The sequence below is a fragment of the Onychostoma macrolepis genome, chromosome 17 (assembly GCF_012432095.1).
Source record: "Onychostoma macrolepis isolate SWU-2019 chromosome 17, ASM1243209v1, whole genome shotgun sequence".
NCBI lineage: Eukaryota > Metazoa > Chordata > Actinopteri > Cypriniformes > Cyprinidae > Onychostoma > Onychostoma macrolepis.
This window is the reverse complement of record NC_081171.1, coordinates 23,351,585-23,367,574: the sequence shown is the minus strand read 5'-3', so window position 1 is coordinate 23,367,574 and position 15,990 is coordinate 23,351,585. Positions and strand designations below refer to the sequence as shown.

The 15,990-nt window shown below is 37.3% G+C and overlaps 1 protein-coding gene across 1 annotated transcript; it reads right to left on the bottom strand.

Moving 5' to 3' along the window:
- Window positions 1-40: 40 nt before the first annotated feature.
- On the bottom strand, window positions 41-15,479 carry aldh6a1 (aldehyde dehydrogenase 6 family, member A1). The gene is made up of 12 exons (XM_058750413.1): window positions 15,323-15,479; window positions 14,711-14,755; window positions 14,113-14,187; window positions 13,295-13,456; window positions 11,962-12,040; window positions 10,530-10,832; window positions 10,303-10,424; window positions 8,646-8,835; window positions 6,976-7,157; window positions 6,360-6,539; window positions 1,379-1,477; window positions 41-575 (listed from the first exon to the last, which is right to left on the bottom strand). The coding sequence occupies exons 1-12, from the start codon at window positions 15,359-15,361 to the stop codon at window positions 471-473; spliced, it is 1,581 nt and encodes a 526-aa protein (XP_058606396.1). The 5' UTR covers window positions 15,362-15,479; the 3' UTR covers window positions 41-470.
- Between the last annotated feature and the right edge of the window lie 511 nt (window positions 15,480-15,990).

Genomic DNA, 15,990 nt, shown 5'->3' with positions numbered 1-15,990 from the left:
TTGTGTAAAGGTACCCTAAAATAAACAAGATTTACAAGAACAAGTTTATTGTCTTGTTTATTGAGGCAAACAGCCCAAAACAGTCTTCTATTCAACAACAGTTCACAGATGTTGCATATTTATATAGACATTCATATTTAACAAGACAGTATGCTAGTTGAACAGTTCAGAAGAGCCAGCTAGCTGTAGATAGTAGAAGTTGTAGCACTCAAACTTTTTGCAGACTTAATACAGCTTGTCAACACCCAAAGTAAATTTAGTGTTGAATGTGGAGTCATTATCTTCTGAAACAGAAACTAAGGCTATATCAGGGTAAGAACGGCAAACCATTTGACAAATTTTTCATACAGTGGTCTAAAGCAATTCATGCTTTTTTTCAACTTATTGAACAGTGAAAGAAAAAAAAATTCACATTTTTGTAATTTTGAAGATTTTGGGGGCCAGAGAAGAATTTATTAGGTGGTTAATACTTAACGTCCCATTGTTGGCATGGTAACAGCAGGGGACTTCAGCGTAGCATCTTCTGCCTTCCACTGTGAGGTAACAGTTTTGATCTGTGTGTAGAACTGAATGCCCTGTGATGGAAGGAATAGCAAAATACTTAAGACTAAACAATGACTCAAGATTAGTCATCATCTTTTTAATACCCTCTCAAAATGACAATGACATCACATGAGAAATGGCAGGTGGCTGGCAAACTTACGCTGGCGGGAACAATAAACCACTTGCATCAAAACATGTCAGTCATTGTTTTATGACAAACTACAGCTGACGAAATTTTAAACCAAAACTAATTTTTACAGCCAAACTCAAACGTCAGACAAAACATTCAAATGGCAAACCAAATGGACCATGCCTGTGACCTGATTCCTAAACTTCAGCCGGTTCATTTGGGGAAGATGTGGCCAATAATTCTCCATTTTTTATGCTTTTTTTTGCTCCATGGCAGAATGCAATGCCATTTTCTTTTCTTTTTTCTTTTAAATTTGGTCTTTTTTTATTAATTGTATAACTGAATCGAGTATCTGTATTTTACACAGTCTTTGACAAAAATGCGATTTTCTCAGCTTTTTGTTCAAAATGTTGCTTTATGAAACTTACCCACATTCAAGTGTTGATATCTCTTTAATTATTACATGCAGAAGCTCTGTTCTCTCTTTTCACATATTGCATGTTCAGATATTCATACAACAAAATACTCTGGGGACCAAGAAATTTTGTAAAAAAATAAATAAAAATCTGATCAAAAATGACTGTGGCTGGCAGCTTTTTTAAAAACACTGGCAGCGAAAGAGTTAAATGCCTATTGTATTTTAGTGTCTAATATAAACCTATTGCGCAAAGCAAAATATCCTGATATCCAGTTGCAAATACTTACTTGCTTTCCATAGAAATTGGTGTCACCCCTGAAGGAGCCTCTGGAACCGGTGAATGAAAACATGGGCAGTGGGACAGGGATTGGTACATTAACGCCAATCTATAAAAAAAACAAGCAAGCAGTACATTAACAGACGTCTCAGAGGTCAGCTGCGTTTGCTCTCATGAGCAGTCATGTTCTCTACATCTCACATATCTGACACACTCACACCCTGATGACAGTTAAGACAACAGTGTACCCGTCAGACGCAAATGCATTCTTGTCTGCAGCAGAAAGCTGTATGCTTTCCTCACGTCTCTAGACACCATGTGGGAGAGACGGTTTGTAAATTCTATACATTACCGATTCACGTTAGTCTCCCTGCTCAATGTAAACCTAGAAATCTCAGCATACAAGCGCAGCTCCAACCTTTCCAGTGTGAACTGAAGAGCATGTCCACTGTGCTTCACTGTCAATGTAGCAATTAAAGTCCCGAAATAGGACAGTTTAACAAAACTACAGTTTCAAATTTGTGTTAACCTTTACTAAATAGCAAACAAAAGCAGGTGAACGATCCCCGTAGATTTTTTTTCTGAGACTGGTTTCTTCAACTAAGTGTCCTGAGGACTTATTTAAAAAATAAACACATTTGATGCTATCAGAAGTTTAATTTGTCTCATAAACTGTCTAACATAGTCTCACATCAACCACATATCAAAAGGATGTTTATTAGCTGACTTTTTGAAAAACAAAACAAACAAATGGCTGATTTCTTTCGTTTTCTGTAACCTACATAAACGTAAATCATACTTTTGCAAAAACTGACAGTTATAGCTTGTCCTGAAATGCCGCACAAAAAATACGTAAAAAAAAAAAAAAAAAATCACATTTCATATTACATTGGCAGAAGGAGTACTAGGGACTGAATTGATAGTAATCATTTTCACACAATAAATATCAAAATGATTCATGATTATTGCACTTTTTTAGATTCCTGTAGATTTAAATATTTACAATTCTCATGTTCACATCATATATTCATATGGTGGATCCTCATATTTTAAAATAGTGATGAAACTGAAGAAGCATTAGATCTTTCTTCCATAATGTCACATGTGAGTGAAACAAATGACCAAAAAAGTAGATCGGTTGTTCAATTTATTAGTTGTTTACTGGATGGAGATCTGAATGTGAGCTTATGAATGTGGACTAAATGATTGGAGAAGTCTGGCATATGTCACCAGAGAAAAGTCTGCCGCTTCACTGGAAGATCCAATTATGACATTTTTAACGAGGTTAAAGAAATGTAATTAAACATATGTTTGGGTGAATCACTCAATATGCATATAGTTTAAATTTGTTCTAATAAAAATAAAAGCCTGAGACTTAAGAGTATCTGAAGTTGAAGAAACATGCACATCTTTGCTTTGAGAACAAGCTGCTGTTGGGCTTCAGCTGTGTATGGAAAGTGTGGAACAATCAGCTCATTCTACTGAATGTGTTGACGAAGCAGTCGACACACAACTGAAAGCCACAATCATTTGTTTGTGTACCAGCCGAGAAAAGTAATGCATGCAGAGAATAACTAAACAAAACATTTTGTTTTTGGGGTGGGGTGAGGCTGGAAACTGGCAGAGCATCTTGAAATGTTTTTAAAAAAAAATGCGGTTGCACAATTTGAGCCTTCTGGCCGAAGGTGACTCGTAAGGGAGTGGACAGAGCAAAAAAAAAAAAGCAAAAGGAGGTTCTTGTATGAGGGGGTTTTGGAGGCCAGCTCAGCACATGGCCCGTGCCGTGTACTCCAGCATGTGAATCGCAAACACACAGCATAGCTGCTCGCCACAGGCAAACAAATCAGGTAAAAAGGGGGTTGGTTTTGCATAACCACCAGATCAACAGGTTCCGAGGGATCCCTTTTGAGTTTAATTTAAGACTTCGGGCTTTACCAACAAAATATTTTGGCATAGCGCTGTTTTGATTAAAAAGCACATATTTGCTGTGAACTATTTGTAGTGCACATGTTTTCTGGTCGCAGCTGTACATTTTCGAAGCTGTGGCAAACAAGGCAAGTCCAAATGGAAAAAAAAATACTGTTTTTACATAGATTTTTAAAGGAAGGCTTGTGCTACCCTTAGTGTATATATGGTCACTAAAGAGGCAAGACTTGCATCTAAACCATGCTTCTTGGCTTTGGGTCGGGGAGTGGCGCCAATGGGATTTTACACATTTCATTTACATCACGTTCTAATATTTACTCTAGAGGTGTGCCAGGAATTCTTCACCTACAATGGTCTTGTCAAGAGCCTACATGACATGTGGAGGTGCCTAATACGACATAAGTGAACATCAGCATGTCTAGGTCGTCTACTGACCGAGCTCTCTGAAAGGTCTGACTCTTGCATGCACCTATTTCAAGTCACACAGGCTGCGTTTACATTGCAAGTCTTAATGCACAGATCCGATTCTTTCGCCCATCTGTTAACATTCACTTTAGACACAACTGGTATCCGATATCTGTGTTTACATTCATTCCCGCCCAAAAGGATTGTCTGCAGTGATAACTTTACTATGCACATGGTAGACCCTCAGGTTTTAAATGGCCGTGCTATTAAAATTATTCATATAAATTCACGTCGAATGGGCATTATTATTTGCCAGCATGGACAACGGCTGTCATGGATGTTCTGCAGCACAACATCTGACTGAACGGATAAAGACCGGAAAATAACGGTAATTTTAATTTGTTAGACTATTTTATCTACAGCTCGTTAAAGGTAGAATTCTTTAGTGAAATAAAGATTATATTTATTGAAATGAATTCGAATGAATTAACGACAGAGAGAGAGAGAGAAAACGAACGCATGCACCCACGTGCGAGCGAGCGAGTGATTGTGAAGCATTGCAAACAAGCTTGTCGGTTTAATTACAAAAACCACAAAGTTATCACCTCATTGCTGAGAAATATAATGTAGCTTTTAGCTGTTGTATTTTCAAAATTCACGGGGCAGGGGTTGAAAACCAGCTCCTGAAGGTGTAATTTCTTACCTAAAGTTTCCATCTCAATAAAATGCGAGTGCATTTTTAGATGCAAAGACGCTTTCTGTGTGAACAGTCCCTTACACTGCATATTACTAGTAGGGCTGTTTCTGTATAATCAGATACTGATATACTATAATTTTTTTTCTTTCAATATAGCATCAATGTTTATTGATATGAGCATTCCCATTTCCTGCAGTCCTATGAAGAACAAGGTCACCCAAATAAGCTCTAAAACAAGAGTTTCCAATATCTATTCCTATCTATTGTGCATTTAAAGGGATAGTTCACCCAAAAGATGAAAATTCTGTCATTAATTACTCACCCTCATGTCGTTCCAAACCTGTAAGACCTTTGTTCATCTTCAGAACACAAATGTGACCCTGGACCACAAAACCAGTCATAAAGGTCTTTTTTTTTTTTTTTTTACTGAGATTAAACTATTTGAAAATCTGGAATTTGAGGGTGCAAAAAAAATAAAATAAAATCGCCTTTAAAGTTGTCCAAATGGAGTTCTTAGCAATGCATATTACTTATCAAAAATTAAGTTTTGATATATTTACGGTAGGAAATTTACAAAATATCTTCATGGAATTTGATCTGTACTTAATATCCTAATGATTTTTGACATAAAAGAAAAATCGATAATTTTGACCCATACAATGTATTGTTGGCTATTGCTACAAATATACCTACACTACTTATGACTGAATTTGTGGTCCAGGGTCACAAATTTAGATATTCTTAATGAAATCCGAGAGCTTTCTAACCCTGCATAGACAGCATTGTAACGGACACGTTCAAGGACAGAAAGGACATTGTTAAAGTAGTCCATGTGACATCAGTGGTTCAACTGTAATTTTATGACGCTACGAGAATACTTTTTGTGTTCAAAGAAAACAAAAATAATGACTTTTTTCAATTTCTTCTCCTCTGTGTCAGTCTTCAACACGTTCACGAGACTACCTTTTTGGACCGTGAATGTGGTAGTACCGTTGCGGTCTATGCAGGGTCTGAAAGCTCTCGGATTTCATCAAAAAGGTCTTACAGGTTTGGAACAACATGAGGAGTGACAGAATTTACATTTTTTGATTAACCATCACTTAAAGGGCCAGTTCCGCTAACAGCTTGCGCCAGTGCAAACCATCTTTTGGCATTAAAGTAGGTTTTACTAAAGACACGCAGTGACGTATTAGCACTGAAAAGGCGTGGACACAGTTATTTTTGCGCCTGACCTTATTGAATATGCATTTCTAGGAGTTTCCCTTTCAGATGCTAAATTTATGGGAGGAGAGTATTCAAATAAATCACGCAACGAGATTTACTAACGTTTGCGCTCGTCAAATTACTTGCATTTGCGCCATTACTTAACGCCCAAAAAAAGCATGTCTTAAACTATTTTACACTTGAAATGGATGCAATTTGTTGCTAGGAGAGGCACCGCAGAGAACAGAGAGCGTGTGGTAGAAGGGAGAGGATTTTTCCACACGTATTAATTTATCTGGAAAGAACACATTATCCGAACATATCGTTTGCCAAGCCATGTTATTTTTAATTTGCTTTAGGAAATAAAAGACGACTTGGAACCCTCATCTAGTCACACTTTTTCTAGAAGTCGCGTTCATTTCAACGTACTGTGGCTTATTTATTTCTTTATTCTTTATTTGCGACTACGCTAATTTGCGCTGCACTTGGTATATTGCGTTGGTTGATAAGTAAATGAGATGTTGCATCTGTGTTCTTTAATTTGCGCGTTGTTAGTAAAATCACCCGCAGATATTTCCATGCCCATCGGCAATGTTTTGGAATTGCGCTATCGCGCTAATTTGCCCTGTTTAGTAAAACTGGCCCCAAGTTGTTAGTCCAGTTATGAAAGTTTGATGCATTGGAAATGTGTATTATAAACCCAGCCCTGTTCATGATGTATATTTAATAAAAAATTAAAAAAAAAAAAAAAAAAACTCACCTGACCAACATCAACTTCATGAGTGTATTTACGTGCCGCTGCACCATTGGTGGTAAATATGGCAGTTCCGTTGCCATATGGGTTCTTATTGACCATTTTGATGGCATCATCCAAGCTGTCAGCCTCCAGGACCACCAGCACAGGTCCAAATATCTCCTCCTTATAGCACGTCATGTTCGACTGAAATTAAAGTAGGACAAACAACAAGTGGACATAATTACATGGTCTTTGCATGATACTGACATGTTCTAACTTAAAGCAATTTCTTTACTAGCATGTTGTTGCAAACATATTTGACTTTCTTTAGTCTATGGAACGTAAAATAAAAACTGTTTTAACCCACCTGAAAGTCATTTAGGTCCTAACTAACACTGGACCTCATTGACTTTCACTGTCTGGATTAAAGAAATATCTTCTTTTGTGTTTCACAGAAGAAATAAGTCATACAGGTTTGGAAAAACATGAGGTTGAGTAATTGGGATTCATTTATGTTTGTTCATTTAGTAGACACTTATCCAAAGCGACTTTTGAGGAATACAACAAGCAATTCATCAGAAGAGGCAAATAAACACAGGAAGCACTTCTAGTACAACCTTGTAGGCACTGTGGCTCTCACCGTGACATTGCTAATGATGGTTGGTCCTACAAAGTTGCCGTTTTCGTAACCCTTGACCTTCACGTTCCTGCCGTCAAGCAGCACCTTGGCACCCTCATCCACACCACTCTGAATAAGGCTGTTGACTCGCTGTTTGGCCTGAGGTGAGATGAGAGGTCCCACATCAGCTCCGGGCTGGTCACCTTACAAAAAAAGCAAGAGAAGAAATACAGATGAATAAAGACAAGATGAAGAAGCTATGGAGTTTTACAAAATGCACTTAAACTACAGCGATAACATATTCCATCAGAATGGAAATTCACTCCGAAATCCTTCACTTTCATCATGTGGCACTATGTTACATATGCTAAATGAACATACTATTCACTACATAACTACTGATAATACTGAAGCTAAAATCAGATCACATATAAATGTGTGCATTCATATGTCAGTAATTCAGGTCACAACCTAGATGCACCAATTTGCTGAATTATTACTGTCCTGTAGAGTTAAGTGGATAGCTAGCAGAAAATGTAGCGGTTTGTCTTCCAAACAACAGTTTAGTTGGTTAACCAACAGTTTAGACATCCTAAAATCTGGAGAAATGGTTTCTGTATCGTTTGTTTTGTTGATTTTTGCTGAATAGAGGGAATGACTTTCCTTTAATTTACCCCTTTTTATTGGGTTGCAACCAAAGGGATTGGTACTGACATATCCAAATACACACGCACGCACACACATACGAACAAACACACAGCCACACACACAATTTTAGATACCCTGAGGCAATATGTCTTAGAGGTCTGTTATAGGGTTTCAGAATAGCTGCTGCGGTTTTGTTTCTCTGATTACAATTACAATTTTCATCGGCAGAATTTTTTTCAAACATTTGATCGGCCCATACTAATTTCTGGTCCCCTTTATACCACAAAATGGGCTTCTGCTTTGTGGCATGACCAAGACAAATAGTGCGTCTATCCTCTGGGTGAGCTGAACATGCTTTAAGTTGCTCAGGGAGAGGTGTGGTCATGAAGGCATGGGTGGTCTACGAAAAGGCCAAAAAAGAGGGATAAAACAAACTGAATGAATTCAGAGAAACTCTATATGGAGAGGAACAGCGGAAGAAAGATTTTATTCAATGAATGTCATGTAAAAAAGTCTAAAGTGACATTTATTGTATAGTGTTTCCTAGTCTTGGTGGTCACAGAAACGCAAATAACCGAATTGGTCAATATTGTGTCACTGTGTACTAACTAACTGGTAGTAAAAAAAAGTTAAAAAAAGAAAACCCAAAAACAAACACTTTTCTTTTTTCCCCTGAGAACAAAATATGGGCCCTAACAGAACCACAACTAATTAGCATATTTAATGTTTTACAAAACATCATTGGTCCAAAATTTTGTCGCATGCCTTTCATGGTGGCCATTTAGGATTATTGCTCTAGATACATGTAAAAAATGTTGACATTTTGCTCCATTTCACAAACAGTTGAGTGGCGCCAACCTTTGCAAGTGCAGATGGACACGTTTGCTGCAATGCAACCAACCTAAGTGATATTCGATAACTTATTGGAACGTGGACATCTTTTGGCCTTTATTGTATTGCGCCTGACTAGGACACAGTGCTCCACAGCCCAAACTTGATCAGATTTGTGAGACGCATAAAAAACAAAAAAAAATCTCAAGTACCTGCATTGACACGGAGACCCTTTGCACGATCAACCAGTTCAGGCAACCAGTTTCGTGCTTCTCCTACAAGGATGGCAGTGGAAAGTGCCATACATCTCTGACCTGCTGCTCCAAAAGCAGCACCAACCAACTGGTTTAGTGTGTTCTCTTTGTTGGCATCAGGCATAACCACACCGTGATTCTTCGCCCCCTGGTGGACAGAAAATTAGATTGTAAGGAAGCAGCTCCATATTTTCACCAAACTACAAATTCTAGCACTAACACAATGAGTGAAAATAGGCAGAGTAAAAGTGGGGGAAGAAAATGTGATGAACCTCAGACCTTGAAAACAGTTATAATAGACTAGCATAAAATACAGATTCAAAATTCAAGTTAATTTGCAAAACTAAAATAATCTGGAAGAGATTGTGGTAGTGGAGGAGGCTGTTGTGGGGTTTCAGAAAAGGGAGTTTATCTGCAATGGGAGCAAAGGAGGTGCGATCTTCTGTATTAAATCCAAGGGCATTTGAATAATGATAGTGTATGTTTTTCCATAGTTTAATGTAATACACTGCTGTCCATCATCTTCGAGTCTCTCATGCTAACTGTGAAGGCAATAAAGAATGAAAGGCGTAATCTCCAATTTCCTGAATCTTGAGTCTAAAATTGCAGCCTCATTATGGAGGTTAAGAATGAACCAGAATGATGCAGATTCATTTGTAACCAAATGCTGCCACCATCTGGCCACTAACGAAGTTACAAAGTTGGGAAAAAGTAGCTTGTTACTGCAAAAGTTAAACTGTTGAAAGCATCTGAGCTACTGTCATGCTACTAAAAATCTAGCATTGCTATTTTAGCCAATTACTCCACCCCTGTGAATTTTTGAAGAAGATCCTGGCCATTTTTTTCTATATACTAAGAAAAAGGATGCAAAGACACTGTATAGATGTAACAAAAAGTCACATATTGCTCATGCACTGCAGTAAATTCTAAGTATTTCCTGACTAATGATGATTTCGGACACTTAAATGCCACTTCAGCAGCGTTTCTGAGCCACCTTTGCAGTGTAAATTTGGTGCTATTCAAAATATTTGTTCATTACCTTTCGGTATGTAAAAAAGTGTGGCCAGAATATTCTCCAAAACTCACTTTTCGTGTTCCATGGAATTAAGTAAATACGGAACTACTCATTTAATGAAGTTTAGACATCTTAAAGGAATAGATCACCCAAAAATGAAAATTAACACTAATGTTGTTCCAAACCTATAAGACCTTGATTAATCATTTAAACCAAAATTCAGATATTTTAATGAAGCCATTTAAGTTTCTGTCCCTCCCTTGAAAGTCCATTTAACCAAACCTTAGGAAATCCCAAAAGACTATAACATCATAAAACAAATCCTTATCAATCAAGCGGCAACAAGCTTCCGTGATTACCATATGTGATGTGCTCCATGTATGTGTATTTATATGAGAAAGAAAGCCTAAATTAAACCTGTCTTCACAAGACTTTAACTGCTCATTGAACAGTATATGGATTTGGTTTATGACGCATTTATTCAAAAATTTTTAAGGTGACCTATCTTTTTAAATTCGAGAGGATGCTTTGTATGATTTTAATTTGCTCATAACTAAACAGATTTTCGAATGCAATATGGTTTTCATGTTCAGAACCAACCATGTTGCTCTGCACTCTTTTGCCATTTTTGGAGCCTCTCTCATAGATGTACTCGCCAGCCTGGTTGGAGCCTACAAAACTGATGGCTTTGATGGCAGGATGGTCACAGATGAAGTTCACAGCTATAATAACACATGGAACAAATAATTTTGTTATCTGCACACAGAATCTGGATCATAATGTGGTCAAAATATTTATAACCCTTCTGCTTCTATAATTTTCCAAACCGTCATGCTGTCCGTGAATTATGTTTAATGTTCCATCCGGAGCACCGGCGTCCTGCAGCAGTTTGGCCAGCAACATGGTACAGCCAGGCACTCTTTCTGAGGGCTTCAATAAATAGGTGTTCCCACACACCATGCCCATTGGGAACATCCAGAGTGGAATCATGGCAGGGAAATTGAAGGGGGCGATACCGGCGCATACACCAATGGGCAACCGGTATGTGTATGTGTCCATGTCTTTAGTGATAGAGGGGAGGGTCTCGCCCAGCATAAGGGATGTGATACTACAGGTGTGCTCCACCACCTCTGCAAGACCAACAAACAACTAGAGTAAATAATGTGAAGGCACTCAAACAAAATGTGCAAACAGTTATAAGGCCAAAGACTTTCTTAGGTCCTAACAGTAAATGATGCCTCTTCTGTAGCACAAAAAAAAATATCCCAAGTTAATTTCAACCTTATGCTTATTTTGTCATGCAAAAGTTTGGGGTTGGTAAGATTTTTTTGTTTAATGTTTTTGAAAGAAGTGTCTTATGTTCACTAAGGCTACCTTCAAAAATACAGTAATTACTGTAAAATATTCACATTTAAAAATAAATTTGTAATTTTAATCTATTTTAAAATGTAATTCATTCCTGTGATGGCAAAGCTGAATTTTTTAGCATCATTACTCCAGTCATCAGTGTCACATGATTTTTCAGAAATCATGCCAATATGATGATTTGCTGGTTATAAAACATATATTATTATTATCAATACTGAAAACAGTTGTGAAGCCTAATATTTTTGTGAAAACCATAATACTTGTTTTCAGGATTCTAAATAGAAAGTTTAAAAAAAACTGCATTTATTTATTTTATTTATTAAAAACTGCATTTACTTCTCATTAATCGAATGATTTTTTCTTTTTAAAAAAAAAGTATGAATTTCATTTAATACATTTATAATAATAACAATAAACTTACTGACCCCAAACCTTTGGTAGTGGTAGTGTACATGAATTCTCATTAAAAATAAATAAATAAATCAATACAATAAAAAACAATAAAGCACAAACTGTCCTTTGAGACCACTTTTTGTTTTTTTGATGGAGCAACTTCTGGATTTTACCTGGATTTTTTAGGTTTACATTTTTGAGTTTGTTATGACTAGACATAACTGGACACAAACAGATTAGATCACATATTTGCGGTGCTTAAGCCCCTTTTATAATGTTATTTACTGTAAACGCATTCTGCTTGTCAAAATGACTGTCTGTAGTAGCAGTCAGTATGGGTTGATGGTACATACTGTACTCAGTGGGTTGAAAATAACTGAATATTCCTTATAATGTTCAACACTCTACAGTCTTAATTACTACAGTCAGGAATTAACTAACTTGGCGCTAATTGCTCTTAATATTACTACAGAACTGTCTCAAGAATGAGCGACTCACGCAGTCCTCTGAACACATCGCCCTCAGCATCAGCCAGGGTTTTTCCCTGCTCCAGGGTTATCAGCTTGGCCAGCTCTTTCTGAAACACAAATCAAACCACATATACATTTAGCAGGCAGCAAGGCAGAACAATTAATCAAATATGGCTTAGTGCAATCATCAAAAGGTTAAAATTTAATTAAATAAATATGCACTGCATGATTCAGAGACCATGATCCAGTGTTTCAGAGTGGCTTGGTTTGCGGTAAATGCTGCTCCACAAGAACTCCATCTCTGCATCTGCTCTGAGTTTGGGTTGTGCCACCCATTTCACCACATTTGTAATAAGCGTTTACAAACCTGTTGCCAACAAAAGAGAATTTTCAAGGTCTCCCTGCAGTTTTTTTTTTTTTTTGGTTAAAGCTTGATGGTTTATGTTTGAAAGTGATGAAATTAAGAAAGAAATTAAACCATCATCGAGTGCTTGTCTCTAAAATGGATTTTGATTCTATAATAGGCAGACATGCACTCTTTGTAAGTTATAATGGACTGAACGCTACCTGCTTGAGCGATGAAAAAAAAAAAAAAAAATCACTTTTTCACGCCGCGAAAGATCACGCCTGGTGTAAATATATCCATTAGGGATCTATTGTTTCGATTCAAAAGCATCATTGCGCCGAACATTCGTGCTGATTTTGCGTTCAGTGTGAAAAGGTCTTTACTCACACTTGTGTGGTGCGACATTGGATCCAATATAATCGGCACAGCATCATCTTTGAGTTTCAATCTTTCTGAAAATCTCATGTCGACTGGTGCCTTTTTTTTTAAAAAACAATTTCACGGTATGAAGTGGACAAAAGACTGAGTTTTTCATGACGTGGCCTGGAAATTCATTAAAAATAAAGTTCATCCACTCTTGCAATCAGAAGGAAGGCAATGCAAAGACTGTTTTCCACAACTTGGCACTTCACAGCATCTTCTCATCTTCAGAGCCATCTTTATTGTTTGGTTTCTGCGTAGACCTGTGAGTACGCCACTCTCGTAAACATTACATGCATGAATCAAAACAGTTTGCATAATTCTATTAAACAGTAATCCAGTTAATGAAAACAAGGTTTCTACAGCTTTATACAAATTTTCCAGACCATGACAGCCCAGTGAAAACCTTTCAACTGAAGGTCCATCACCGTGTTACTGTACAGATCCATATTTAACAAGCATAGCAAGTGTCTAGAACAAGATCTAGTAAAATGAAACCTAAATAATACTATTTTCAACCATAAAGTCTGGTGTTGATTGGAAAATGAATCAAAAAACAAAACAAGTGAGTTGAGGATGTGCAGCAGTAACTTACAATATTGTCTTTAATGAGCTGCTGATAGCGAAGGAAGATCTGCTGGCGGGCCAGGATGGATGTTTCGGACCATGTGTGGTACGCCCGTGAGCACGAGTCCACGGCGGCCAACATCTCCTCATGTGTGGCCTTTGGCACTCGACCAATGACCTCGTTGGTGGCCTGAGGAAAGCGCATGCATTATAATTCAATCACAGAGACAGTTCATCTGTAACTAATGATTTGTGGCCTAAAGTGCTGATACAGTCACTTGTAACAAATAAATTAAAAATTCTGATTGCTGACATAGGTTATACTTTCATGCTGTTAACAATAACTAAACATTAAAAATCAGCACAAACGATTCAACCACTTATAACAACCAAAGCAACTTAAAAAAAGCCCACCTTTTATGTACCAAAAACCCAGACTGCGTTTAAACTACTCTAATGCGATATTAACCAGAGTTCCTGAAATATAGAGTGCAAATAGAGCGAAGAAACCAACAAGCAATTATTATGGCATCTACTGTGCAAAGCAGATTACAGCAAATCTCTGGAAAATGGTTAATCTTGGTGTTTTCTCTATTGCTCCTTTTGCACAGTACTAAATAATCAATGAGCAAACATATTTAAAAGTGTAAAAAAATTTACAACATAACTGAAGCTGTATTATATACTGATTGATGGTAACGCAGGTGTTGTGTTTTGTCTAGTCAGGCTGATCAGCACAAATCACATGTCTTAAACCACACTAATCTAATGGGTTTAACTTGGCCAAAGTGTGGTCAATCAGTGTAATCTGTTAAACTGATGTCTGTTCGTACAGAATGAACTTACAGGATTGTGAATGTCCAACCATTCTGGACTCTTGGATTCGACAAACTTTCCATCAATGAACAACTTGGTGGTGGGCTGAGAAAGAACAGAGAAAATTATGTAATATGAATGTAGAAACTAAAACACAACTCATTTACAATGACAATAATAACTTTTTCAAGAGACAATAAATAACTTTTTCAGTGTTTGATGGCTATCTGTTCAGATTTTCAGTCGCATAGTGTATTCCAGTCTTTACACAAGACAACGTTAGTGTTATTCCTCTTATAAGAGGGAGATAAAAGTCTAGAATGAATGAGTGATTTCTGTCACTGTCAGGTCTGAGTCATATAAGTGCAAGGTTCAGTACGAGGCGATGGTGTGTGTGTGTGTGTGTGTGTGTGTGGTGGTCTTCTGAAATGAGGAGGCAAAGTTTACATTGTGAACAGGTTTAAAGGCTTATGGAGCACTACTGAACATCAGTTGACAACCTAGAACAATTGGATATATAAGCAATATTCATACAAAGTTCACTGTCTGCTTGGCTCTCATTATCACTTAACCCCACATATTACTCTTAGCCCCAAACACTCTTTGCACAAATACATGATGACCTTACCACCGAGGAGGAGGAGTAGCACATGCGTCCCATCTGAAGAGGAACCTGCAGAACAGGTCACAGGTACAATATTAAATGATCGCCATTATTGTGTCTGGGCAGATCATTACATTAGATGTCAGTCAGTATATTAAACCTCATGTATAACTGCTGTGCGCTTACATTTAACTTGGTTTGTAATTAATGGTTTATACAGCTTTCGATGAAAAAGAAAAACTCTCTTTAGATGCAGATAAACTGCTTTTCTGATTGCACATAGGACAAGTTGTTGCTCAAAAGTATGCATGCATGAAGTCCAATGCTTTCTAGGACTATGATAACACTAGTAGCACTTAGCGCGCATGAACTTGACAAGAACTGTCGCGAAATGATATAAAACAACGGTAGTATCTTTGTGGTGATTAGGCTACAAACTCCTTGCAATTACTACAACATCTTACATTCTATTTTTATAGTGTATTATATATAGAGTTGCTTTCATTGTGGCTAAGTGTGCAACAAAGTATCTGCGCGAGGTGTTTGACCGTGAAGTTGATACTTTGACAGCATGACGTAACGTCAAACTCATACTATGTGTATGACTGTAAAATGCGATGCTTTTGTGTTTCTTACCCTCTTCTTTACAAGGGAACGCATTAATGTCGCTGCCATGATGGAATTCGTAGATTAATGTTGTTTTCGCCCCCCTAATATGCGTCCAATCCCCGCCAGAGGACGTGCGCCGAGACCTGCGCCCTGCAGACGAGCTGCTTTTCCTACTGTGACTTTAAGAGTGGGCGGGATATCGTGTTCAAACAGCCAATCACATGCTAAAGCCAAATACTCCCCCAAATTCAGGAAATCCGTTGGTTAGGCCTCGCAGACGATGGACCAATGGTAGTGCGCGATGTTGCTTAGGAAGTAATGGGATATTAAACCTGTCAATTATTAATCACAAAGACAGAAGGCATGTGACAAATTTATGTTATACAACAAAAAAACAAAAACGTTTTAGTACGCTATAATTTACGCATTTAATTTACTTCATAAATTTAGGTCGGTGAAATCAGAGTTTTGAAGCAAAATCATGTTCATGCATTGCTTTGAACTACAGTGTTTTGAAGTCAGAATCATTTTAGCGAATCGGTTCGTTTTTATATATATATATATATAAAACGATTACCTTTTTCACGGTTTCACTATTTTTTTTTTTTTTTTATTAAACAGTTGGTTACGAATATGTTTTCGGTCTTGTCTTGTTTGTTTGTTGGTTTATTCAAACATTTTTATTAACCAAGTTT

What these genes read in the sequence shown, in the direction of transcription:
- aldh6a1 (XM_058750413.1), bottom strand. Translation starts at nt 15,361, where the DNA reads ATGGCAGCGACATTAATGCGTTCCCTTGTAAAGAAGAGG. An exon ending in CGATGTGTTCAGAGGACTGC is followed by an intron (nt 10,833 to 11,961) that starts GTGAGTCGCTCA and finishes TTGGTCTTGCAG; the next exon opens with AGGTGGTGGAGCACACCTGT. An exon ending in CCATCATTAGCAATGTCACG is followed by an intron (nt 6,540 to 6,975) that starts GTGAGAGCCACA and finishes CTTTAATTTCAG; the next exon opens with TCGAACATGACGTGCTATAA.